We start from the raw sequence: 11,779 nt of genomic DNA, 5'->3' as shown, positions 1-11,779 counted from the left end.
AGCGATCAACAAGAGAAACCAAGTTTAACATGCACAAGTGTCCGCGGGAAAATGAGGATTTGCAAGTTGGCGACATATTCACCAAGTGGAGATTGTAGAAGTTGTGTCAAATATGTGTCTAGGCTATAATTGTACTTGGATTATGCGAGTAGGTTACATGTTCTAGTCGACCTCTATAACATGGGTCTAATACATATAAAGGCACTCGGGTAGCTAAAATAGACTAGACGTAAGTTGTTGGTTAGACATAAGTAGCTTGAGGAATAATCCGACGCCCATGACAGGGATGCTAGATTGTTGTGACGTTTGTACATTTGATGCGTGTAAATATACTTTGATAGGTTTATCATCGACGGTACTATGATAGTATTTTGGAAGGAGCGTCGGTAAAACATACCCCGGTAAATGATAGACAAGGTTTAACCAAAGTTAGCCTGGGTCGACCATGGTGTGTGATTGGCATAAAATTTCGCGGAGAACAGTTCGATTGGCGTGCGAATCGTGATTTTATTGGGAACTTTGGACTTTTTCAGACGATCCATACGTCGCCCAGATTCGGCTCTGGTGCGGCGCCTCTCGTTCTCATCAGGGGAGGGAATAGCACTCCACACCACTTGTTGGGGCTAAAGTTGCATAAAACCACAACTTAAGTTTGTTGTTGCACAAAACACCACTATTTCATGCAATTCTTTGCAGAGAACACAGTAGTACTAATTAGAAAACATAATAGGCCATTAAAAAGTTGGGGCTCAACTCATGCTCAGCCTCCACTCAATGCGACCGACTAGGCTGTGCTATCACCCGTTGCGCTCGATAGCAAACCCTCGATAGCGGTGGCCATCCATAGCTCCGACGACTTGGCGAGCGACTCTGGCAGTAGCGCTCCGGTGGCCGGATGGGGGAGCCGGAGGAGTACCCCCGACCACGAAGTATTTGGAGCCGCAGAACCAGACATTGGCTGGTTCGGAACTTGAACCAGCCTCCAATCAAGCCAGTGACCGGGGCGTGGGCGCCGGCAGTGGACTCCGTCAACACCATCTCATTCTACAGGTAAGATTCGTTCGCATGTGTGATTTTATATGATGGCCATGTTTTATATGATGAAATCTTGATATGCTCTATGCACTGTCAAAGCTGGGAAAAAACTAGGAGCTATGCCGACGGTTTAACCGCTGGCACAATCCAGATGGACATAGGTGCCGACGGTTAAATCGTCGGCATAGCTCCCTCCCTGTTGCAGTCGGGGTCACCAGACCGTCGGCATAGCTCCTGCAGGCGAGCTGTCCACGAGGGTGTGAGCGCCTGACACGTGGCCAACCTATGACCGTCGACATAGGTCATGCATCATGCATCGTTACCCCCATCTGTTAGTGTTGGAGCCCTAACGACCACATCTGTGCGGACGACCAAAGAAACCTGGTATATGCCGACGGTTATATTGTACCAATGGTTCTTCCGTTGTGTCGTCGACACGCTTTGCCGTGGATGGTGGGCCGACGGTGACCGTCGGCATAGGGATGTGCCGCCGATTTTGTGCGCTATGCCGGCGGCAAGTAGCATCGGCGTAGAGGTGTTTTCTCTAGATTTGTACAAACTGTTGTGCAAGTGCAACACATGTATGCTTAACTCGTTGAAGAATTTCAGCACACCGGTTTGGTCACATTTAGCTTGACTTGGGCTCCTAAAGGTGCGTCCAATTTGTTAATAGCCGAGTAGGCTTCTTAATTAATACTATAGTGTTTTTTGCAAAAAACTGCATGAAAAAGTGGTGTTTTGTGCAACAACAAACTGTAGTTGTGGTTTTGTACAACTTTAGAGCATCTCCAGTCGCGTCCCCCAAACCGTCCCCCAAACCGCGCCGGATTGAGCGTTTGGGGGACGTGTTTCGTTGTGCCGCGTTTGGGGGACGTCGCTCCCCAGTCGCGTCCCCCAAACAAAATTTCGCAAATTTTAAACTTAACTAGATTCGATTAGATTCGTCCAAATTTACATAGATTCGAACGAAATTTGACTAACTTTAAAACTAAACCTAATCTAGAACCGCTTGCGGCGGCCGGAGGCGTCGTAGTACTGCTTGGAAGTTGTACATCTCGTCGGTGACGACCTCCCGCTTGCCGCGCTCGTCGACGGGCTCGTCCACGGGCTCGTCCTTCACCAAGCCGCTTGGTCCTCGCCTCGCCGTCGTCGGTGAGGTCCACCAGCCGGCTTGCCGGAGTCGAGGATGGACATGGCGATAGCCGCGTCCAGGTCGCCCCTCCAGGCGTCCTTGTCGTCCATGGACGCCATGAACGCCGCCCGCAGCCCTCGGGCAGTCCTCGGGGTCGTCGGCCGCTGGCGATGAGCGCTGGCTGCCGCTCGTACTCCGCCAGCCAGCCGCCGCTCGCGACGCTTCCTCCGGCTCCTCCTTCACCTCCGGCTCGGGATGAGGAGGGCGCCGCCGCGCCTCCCTTGCTGCCGCCCGCTGCCGCTGCCGCCACGCCTTGTGTTGACGGGCGTCGCCGGCTCCTCCTTGACCTCCCGTTTGGGGACGGTGTAGGGCGCCGACCGAGTACGACGAGGACGGCGTCGATCGCGCCGGTCCCGAGGAAGAAGAGTGCGAGGAGGACGAGTACGTCGTCCTCCTCGGCTGCCATTGAGGAGACGGCGGCGGCGACGACGGCATCTCCAGCCGCGGAGCGCCGTTGCGGATGCCGCGGATGACGTTCTCGAGGGTGCGCCCCGGAACGCCCCAGAACAGGGCGCGGCCGTCCTTGTTCCAGCTGTTGGGGCCGCCGACGAGCCCGTCGGTGCTGTGCATCTCGACGTCGTACTTGGCCTTGAAGTACGTCGTCCACCAGGCGTCGTTGTTCTCGACCGCCCACGTCGGATCCCTCCGCTCCTCCGCGGTGAGTTGAGCCCGCCGGGCCATGACGGCGTCCCACCATTGGTCCGTGCGCGGCTTCGGCGGCGGCGGAACGCCAATGCCGTTCACGGCCATCCTCCAGCCCGCCGCTGCTTGGCGGCCGCATGTCCGGCGGGACCGGATACCGGGCGCGGTACAGCGCCCACGCCTCCGCCACGGTGAGGCCGCCGCGTCCGAGCCGTTCGCCGCGGCGATCTTGCGGGAGGACGACATTTTTTGAGCGGCGAGGAGAGGATCGCGGGAGGGGAGGCGGCGGCGACGAAGGATGAGCGGCGCTAACTTCAGGGCGCCTTAAAACAGCGGCGGCGGCGTGGTGGTTGCACGCAATAACTCCGGCGCGGACGGCCACGCGGCCATGCACGACGAGACGCGTCCCTGCGTCGCTCGGGAAAACAGGGACGCCATTAACGTCGCTTGACCAAAGGTAGGCGACGGGGTTTTAGCCTTCCGTGTCCGGCGACGCGTCGGCCGCGCGTCGGTTGGCCTCGCTTTGCGTTGTGTCCGGCGTCCCGGAGCGTCCCTCGTGGAACGGGGACGGGCTCGGGCGCCGGACACCGTATCGGGCCGCGTCGGACAAAAAAGGGCTTTGGGGACGCGACTGAACGCTTTTCTGTCCGCGCCTCAATCATCTGGGGGACGGTTTGGGGGACGCGACTGGAGATGCTCTTAGCCTCAACAAGTGGTGTGAAGTGCTATTCCCTCTCATCAGGGTCCCGGTCGATCAAAAGGAGGAAATGAGGAATGAGTCGGTGGCGACACCGATGATAACAGTGGAATTCCCCGGCACCGCACGCACGCACGCGCACGCGCGCACTGTGTTTTCTCCTGGCTCTTTCTGAATTCTGTACGGACAGCAAGGCCCCAGTCCCGTCACTTCAGTCTCCAGCTGCCCCCACCGTCCTCACTCCGCCACCCAATAAACGTCTCTCAACTCTGAACTCAACTGAGCGCATCGACGTTCGACGACGTCAAAAGGGCCAAACCCCACGAGAGCCCCGCAGCAGCAGCCACACGTACCAGAGCCGCCAGCCATGCCAGCCACCGTCGCCCTCCTCCTGTCCCTCATCTCCGTGGCCGCCGCGGCCATGGACCCCGCCGAGCGTGAAGCCCTGCTGCGCGTCATGGAGGCCGTCTCCTCCGACCGCGACTGGCGCTCCTCCTCCGGCCCCGACCCCTGCGCCTCCCCCTGGCCCGGCCTCGAGTGCAAGCCGGACCCCTCCTCCGCCGCCGCCGCGCGCCTCATGCACGTCACGCGCCTCGACTTCGGCGTGCCGCCCAACCCGGCCTGCAAGCCCTCCGCCGCCTTCCCCTCCCACGCATTCTCCTCCTCTCTCCCCCACCTCCAGTCCCTCTTCCTCGTCGACTGCTTCAACAACCCCTCCACCCCGACCCGCCTCACCCTGCCGCCCGCCGCCAACCTCTCCGCCTCCCGCCTGCAGCAGCTCAGCATCCGCTCCAACCCATCCCTCTCCGGCACGCTCCCGCCGCAGCTCGCCGCCCTCCGCTCCCTCCAGGTGCTCACCGTCGCCCAGAACCCGCTCGTCCACGGCGAGGTCCCGCGGGCCATCGGCGAGCTCGAGAACCTCATCCACCTCGACCTCAGCTACAACTCCCTCACGGGTCCCATCCCGGCCCGCGTCGGCGAGCTGCGCAGCCTCGCGGGCCTCGACCTCAGCTACAACTCCTTCTCGGGCCCCATCCCGCGCGAGCTCGGCGGGCTCGCGCAGCTCCAGAAGCTCGACCTCAGCTCCAACAACCTCACCGGCGCCGTCCCGCCCGCCCTCGCGGGACTCAGGTCTCTCACCTTCCTCGCGCTCAGCAACAACGGGCTCAGCGGCCGCCTGCCCGCCGGCCTCGCGGGGCTCCGGGATCTGCAGTACCTCATCATGGAGAACAACCCGATGGGCGTGCCGCTGCCGCCCGAGCTGGGCGCCATCGCGCGCCTGCAGGAGCTCCGCCTCGCCAACTCCGGCTACTCGGGCTCCATTCCGGAGACGTTCGGCCAGCTGGCCAGCCTCACCACGCTGTCTCTGCAGAACAACAACCTCACGGGCAGGATCCCCGCGGGGCTCAGCCGGCTGAAGCGCATGTACCACCTCAACCTCAGCAAGAACGGGCTGGACGGCGCCGTGCCCTTCGACGGCGCCTTCCTCAGGCGCCTCGGCCGGAACCTCGACCTCAGCGGCAACCCGGGCCTGTGCGTCGACGACGACCGGGCCGTCGTCAAGGACGTCGGCGTCGGATCCTGCCGTGGTGGCAACGGCAACGGCTACGACGACGACACCTCCTCCGCAACGGCCGTCGTCAGAGCGACGACCAGGGGAGATGTCATAAGGAGCCATGACGACGCCCCCTGGTTCGCCCTGCTCAGGCCATCGGCCTCCGTGCTGCTCTGCTGCCTCTTGCTCTGATGAATGTTTCGTCTCTCGCGTAATTGCGGCACTAATTGATCACTCTCTGTATGTAATTGTGCCACTGATGCGGCTTTGTATGTCGTCGCGCTCACGCTGCACGGGCTCGTGATCGTGGGCCCATTACGCGCATGGATTTTTTGGCTCGTTGGGCCGGGGCCCAGCGGTCAACTCCGGTTGTGTGCTCTACTGTAGGTGTGGAGCCGATCGAGCTGGTCATGCTTGAGCCCAGCTGCAATTTGCATCAGTTTGCAGTCGCTGATCTCGCTGTAGCACTTAGAGCATCTCCAACGGACGCGTTAAAAGCCCCGCGCGGCAAAAAAAACCGTCGGTTTGCCGCGCGCGGGCGCTGCCGCGCTGCTCCAGCGGAGGCGGGAAAAAGGCGCGCGCGCTAAATTTTTTGCTTCCCGCGCGCTTTCGCGCTGTCCACGCGCGGGAAACTTGCCGCGTGCGCTGCAGCGCGCTATAAACACGCCACGCGCGAACGCGTCCAACTGCCACTTCCTCCACGCGTTTGTCTTCCTCCTCGCCTCTCTCCCTCCCGCGCCGCTCCACCTCCGGCCGCTCCGCCTCCGACCGCGCCGCCTCCGCGAGATGCCTCGACGCCGCCGCCCCTCCTCCGGCTACCACGGTGTCCGGGCGCGGCCGAGCGGCCGGTTCGACGCGGAAATCCGCTCCGGCGAGGAGCGGATCCGCCTCGGCACGTTCGACACCGCGCACGAGTAGTTTATTTTAGTATTTTCGTTTAAATGTCGCATTGTATTGTTGCACTTTTAAAATATATTCGTATTTTCGATCATATTTTCATAGTTTGTTTGATGAATTTTCAAAACAAAAAACGGTCGGATTAGCAGTTTGTGACGCGCGCGCTGCAAAATAGAGCCTCTACCGGAGGTGCGTTTTTCGCACACCAACGCGCGCTGCAAAATAGAGTCTCTGCCGGAGGCAAATTCGCTATGCCGCACACCAGCGGTATACAGCGCGCCCAATCGCCGGTATAGCGCGTCTGTTGGGGATGTTCTTATACTCGCTCTGGCTTTATGCTTGCCACTCAAGGATACGGTCAGAGGGTTTGGACGAAAGAGAGAGATGGTGGATCATGCACAAATGTCAAAACGATTCATTGCTACTCCATATTCAGGTGCTGTACATCAGATTCCACAGAACTTTCAATTTGAAATCTCTACCCTACCACGTCATCTTCAACTTGTTCCTTTGTAGTCACGGTTCATTAATTAATTAGCACGATTTGATACTCGCGAAACCTGGAAAAAATATGCATAGGTTAGAGCATCTCCACTCGTCTCCCCATAGAACCCCCCACGGCCACTTTTTTTCATCCGGACGGCGAAAAACGGCCCAGTCAGGCCCCCGGTTCCTCGTTTTGGTCCGGATTTGAGCCTATTTTCGTCCGGACTCCCCATGCCATCCTCGGTTTCTCGGGGGTCTCCCGGGACTCCGGATGAAGCTAAACCAACCGCCCACGCCCACGTGTCTCCTCTTTCGTCCGGATTCCCCGAGCCATCCTCTTTTTCCCCGAGAAACGCCGCTTGGGGAGCACACGACTGGGAAACTACTCCTCCCCACGCCAAATCTTCCTCCAATCTGGACGAAAATTTCGCCGGATTTAGGCGTGGGAGCGCCAACGAGTGGGGATGCTCTTAAATTGGATTCATCAATCTTTTGGACCCTCGCCTAAATTAGCATTCAACATTTATTGCCTTGATTTATTTTTAAACCAACAGGAAGGCATTTAAATATGCGACAACTAATATAGAACAGAAGATGAGTCACCAGAAATTCTCCCCAAATAGGGATCAGACTCTGGCGCGCGGTGCCACAATGCTAACCACCCGAGCATAGTCCTCGCCCTAATGCTTTTTTTTTGGTGTGATGATCTTGTCCGTGACTACAACAATGATTTTAGCAACCCTCTCCATTCTCTAATGAAAAACCTTTTAGATATTTTCAAACCGAGTAGATATCTTTATCTCTATCTCTACTATTTAAAAAGAATGACGTTCCTCTTTTCTTCCTGTCGTAGGTTCTGTCAAGCATATTTTTAATAAGACCATTCTGCTCTTCCACTAAACCACATGATTTCAGTCACTTTCCAATTAAACCGACACCCAAATTCGCACATCTGGTCAACATCCGGGCCATCCAATTTTATCTCAAAGACTCCAAATTAGTTAACAATATAACTTACCTACCAAAGAGCCTCCACAATGATTTGGAGTCCTGAGCCGTCCGACCAGACCATCTAACGGTCGGAAACAATGCTGCTATTCCCAAACTGGCGTAACACGGTAACAGAGCATTACCGAGGCCTTTTTCATTGGAGGGCTGCTACTCTCCGTGCGGACTCTGGCCATACCAGATTTCTTGGGCCCAGAAATGTTAAAACGGCCTTATTTCTTGGTCCATGGCGTTGAAACATTCTGTCGTCCCGTAATGGTCAACCTAGGGGGCGGTTTGTAAAGAACCGAAAAACCCCTAAATATATTATTTCTCCGCTGCTTGTTTTTTCGCGTCGTTCCAATTTCATCATGGCATCATGCATCATATTATTCATGTTTTAACGAAATAAAACTATTTCTATAAACCCTAATTATTTTCTTTTCCCTTTTTTATGGTTTATTTAATAAACCTCCCTTCTATGTTTCTTTTCGCAAAACCCAAACTCCCAAACTATATAATAAATACAACTATTTTCAAAAGTTTTCAAATATCCAAATAAAGCCGACCTTGCTCTGAATTGTTTTACAAATGTTTCAAACCAGTTTTCAAAATCAAATAAAAACAGAAAAAAGCAAAACCCTAACCCGGCCATTTCCCTCTTCATGGCATTTTTCCACTTTCCTACCTGTAGGAGCCCAACCCATCCAACCCACCGCTCTCTCCCTTGCTCGGCCCAGCCCACCAGGCCGCTTACCCCTTCAAGCCAGGAGAAATATCTCCCTCATCCTCGTCACGCGCAGCGCCAACGACAGAGCACGAGAGGAGCGTGCTCGCTGCCGGCGTCGTGGTCCTTCCTCTCCCCTGCTTTATCCCTGGAGCCAGCCAACCACTCCCTCTCCTTTTCTTCGCACACGTCTCTCCTCGCCCCCTTTTCTTCTTCTTCTGCAAGCAAACGAGAAGGAGAGAAAACCCCATCGCTGCCGTCCCTGCCTCACCGTCGTTCTGCCGCCTCTGTCCACCCCAACCTACGCCACCGCCACCGTTTGATGCGCCTCGTCGATGAGCATCTCCTGGTGCGAGGAATCTTCCCGGGAGCGCCTAAATCGCTGCTGGCGTCTGCATCTTCTCCGCCACCGACGACCGCACCTTCGGCCATGGCCACGCCACCGCCTCCTCCTTCCTCCGCTGTGGCCTCCTGCGCGTTTTGGGTAACCTCCTCGTTCCTCTGGAACCCTTCGGCGCCTTCCTCCCCGCTGGTTTGCTTCCTCCCGATGGTGACCACCGTCGTTCGCTGCAGAACCTCGTCGGCGACCAAGCTTTCACTACAAGGGAAAAGCCTACTGCAGGCGCACCTAATTGGCTTATTGCCGGCGCACCGAAGCCCGCCGGTGCGAACGGGCCGGTGATAACTGCTCATTGCCGGCGCGCCTGTCTGTTCGCCGGTGGTAAGATAGCTACTTCCGGCGCACCGGCCCTGATTCGCCGGCAACTACATATTCCACTGGCGCACGTGTAGCTGCGCCGGCAGTAGGGATGCCAGCACTGGCGCGTGCTCTGTGCGCCGGCAGTAGGTCATGTAGGTGCGCCGGCAGTAGTAATCGATAATACAATTTTATAGCCTTTTTCCAGCGTATTACAACGCATATTTGCAAATTTATACAACAGTTCATATTTATACAGCAGTACGTGCAATATGAGAAGCACATAGAGAGCCAAGTTGTAACGCCCCGGAAAAACCCAATATTAGATTTTTCTCCGTTGCTTGTTTTTCCGTGTCGTTCCAAGTTCATCATGGCATATGCATCATACCATCCATGTTTTTAGAAAATAGAATTATTTTGTCACTCTAATTATTTTGTTTTCTTTCTCTCATAAGGTTTATTTATTAAACCCCCTTGTCTTCTCTTTTAATAAACCCTAACCCAAAACTATCAAACAAATAATAAAACTATTTTGTTTCCTCTATCTCCACCTCTGCATTCAAATTCTAATTTTATTTGAACTACTTTTAAATCTTTTTACAAAACAGTTTTATAAAGAAAGTTTTCAAAGAAAAAGAAAACAGGAGAAAACCCCTATCCTACCCGGGCCTCCCTCCTCTCTCTCTCTCTCTCTTTTCTGGCCTGCTTCCCCTCACCCCGGTGGCCCACCATGTTCCTCCCAGCAGCCCACCAGTCCTGGCCCGTACCCCTTCGGAGAAAGAATCTCCTGCTCGCTGTCGTCTTCCTGGCGCACGAGAGCAGCGTGATGCTGTGGTCCTCATCCTCCTCCAACCACTCCGCTTTTCCCCTCCTTTAATCCCCACCGAGGCTGCGCCCTAGAAACCCTAGAGCCATCCTCTCCTCCTCCTGTGGCCGCCGCCACGCTCTCCTTTCTCCCCATCAATTTTCTTCTCTTCTCTGTGAGCTCACGAAGGAGCACTGCCACCACCTCCCCGCCATGGCGCCGCCGCTACCGGCCGCCCCTCGATGAACCGAAGCCACCAGAAGATCCGCCTCGTCGTCCTCTCCATCTCCGTTCAAGGAATCGAGCCGGGGCTCGCTCAATCAACGGCAAATTCGCCGATTCCTCCTCCGTCTCCGGCGAGATAATCCTCAATTCCGGCCGCCCTCGTCCTCCTTCGACCAAACCGAGCCTGCCTTCGTCTTCCTGGTAACATCGCGCATCCCCTGGACCCCTTCGGTGCCTTCCTCCCCGCTGGTTTGCTCTCTTCCGACGTTGACCGTCGTTTCTCCCGGCAGGACCTCGTCGCCGGCGAACTTCCGGCGGGTTTCCGACACCATGACCGCCCCCATCGGGTCCAGCAAGTGGAGGTGCACCCCCGACACCAACTCGCGCATCCTGGTTCGCCCAGAATCTCTAGATTCGTGCTCATCTGCAAACTTCGCCATGGATGACCTCTCTGAGCTTCGTGTCCTCTGTTCAAAAGGTAGCGCATCCCAGCTTCTTCAACATCTGAACTACTAGCGCAGTGGCTTGTCCCTTGATCCTTCATACACCAGATCCTGTGATCAAATCTCAAGGGAGGCGATTTTAACCAATCTTTTTACCTCTCAGATCCGCAGATGGGCCTGGCCCCAGATCCGCCTGGCACAGCCCAACTGCCGGCTCGACCCAACACCCAGCTCGAGCCAATTTCCCCCTGTCGGCCAGGTAGCAGGCCACCGCCCAGTTTCGGCCCGTCCCTCTCTCTCTATCTCCTTTTCTATTTTTGTTTTTGCCAAATCTCCCTAAAATCATATATCTCGAACCGTAACTCGAAATAAAATGTTTTATATATGAATTTTGATCAGAAAAATGCACTGAACATGAATATGCCATCCATTGATCTGTTTGCATCTCGCATCATGTCGCATCGTGATAGTTTGTGCATATCACCTAACATAATATGCAGAGTATTTTGGATTTCCAATTAGGGATTCCCCGCTCCGTTTAATATTGAAGTAGCACACCCTTGCCTTGTCTATGCCATGCTAACCACCATTAAATTTGCCGGTAGAAGTGCAACTCCAACCTAATTTGTTTGTCCGGGTTTCGATCCCGCTTAATTTGGATAAGTTGCATCGCATCATGGTTGCCATGTCATGCATATCATCTTGATCATGCTGGTTCTTCTTTATTCGTAGTAGTAAGATTTGCATACGTTGTGTGTTCCAGCATTTGCTTCTTCCCAGATAGGATCGCGAAGTGGTGTGTGAGATACGATGAGTTCTCCGACAAGTTCTTCTGCAGCTTTTCACAGGCGAGCCCTCTCTCTTCACCTATTTTACTCTCTTCCTCGCACTGCTATCCTTATGTTGCGATTCTTTATCGAGTCACGTGTCCTATTCCACTTGTGTACCATAATAATCCTATATGTATCATTCCTTACCCATAGCCGTTGCTTGATGTTTGAGCCTTGCGAGTCGTAGGCGTGTTTAGGCTCTGTTGTTTATCTCGATCGGTTATCGGGATATGCTGGGTTGTTGGGAGGTTATCACATGCTATATCGCTTGTTGGAGATACACATGCTTTACTTACTTGTTAACAACTAAAATTGTAAGCGAGAGGCATCCGTGAGCCCCTTTGCGAAAGCATCTGAACTTTGACTCGCTAATGTCCCCTAGGACCCGAGTTCTTGTTATCTGTTCCGAGATTGAGCGCTCTACCCATGCGTGGGGACGATTATTGGGACCCCCCCTCTCCCATTACCTTTTCTCAAGTCAGTTGAAAAGGGGCCACAACCTTGGTTTTATTTGGCGCATGCATGTTTATTACTTGTTGCCTTCGGGTGTTTACTTCCTGT

General features: G+C 55.0%; 1 protein-coding gene and 1 long non-coding RNA gene across 2 annotated transcripts; both read left to right on the top strand.

Moving 5' to 3' along the window:
- Nucleotides 1–3,933: 3,933 nt before the first annotated feature.
- On the top strand, nucleotides 3,934–5,313 carry LOC124648038 (receptor like protein 29-like). Its single transcript, XM_047187869.1, has one exon. The coding sequence runs from the start codon at nucleotides 3,934–3,936 to the stop codon at nucleotides 5,311–5,313; it is 1,380 nt and encodes a 459-aa protein (XP_047043825.1).
- A 4,444-nt stretch (nucleotides 5,314–9,757) lies between these two features.
- Nucleotides 9,758–11,201, top strand: LOC124650055. The gene is made up of 4 exons (XR_006986866.1): nucleotides 9,758–10,146; nucleotides 10,236–10,423; nucleotides 10,552–10,647; nucleotides 11,152–11,201. It is a non-coding gene; the product is annotated as an uncharacterized LOC124650055 (long non-coding RNA).
- The last annotated feature ends 578 nt before the right edge of the window (nucleotides 11,202–11,779 follow it).

This window comes from Lolium rigidum, chromosome 4 (genome assembly GCF_022539505.1).
Source record: "Lolium rigidum isolate FL_2022 chromosome 4, APGP_CSIRO_Lrig_0.1, whole genome shotgun sequence".
Lineage (NCBI taxonomy): Eukaryota > Viridiplantae > Streptophyta > Magnoliopsida > Poales > Poaceae > Lolium > Lolium rigidum.
The sequence above is the reverse complement of the archived record's forward strand: the minus strand, read 5'-3'. Positions and strand labels throughout refer to the sequence as shown.

Excerpts from the sequence above, each read along its gene's own strand:
- LOC124648038 (XM_047187869.1), top strand. The coding sequence starts at position 3,934 with ATGCCAGCCACCGTCGCCCTCCTCCTGTCCCTCATCTCCGTGGCCGCC.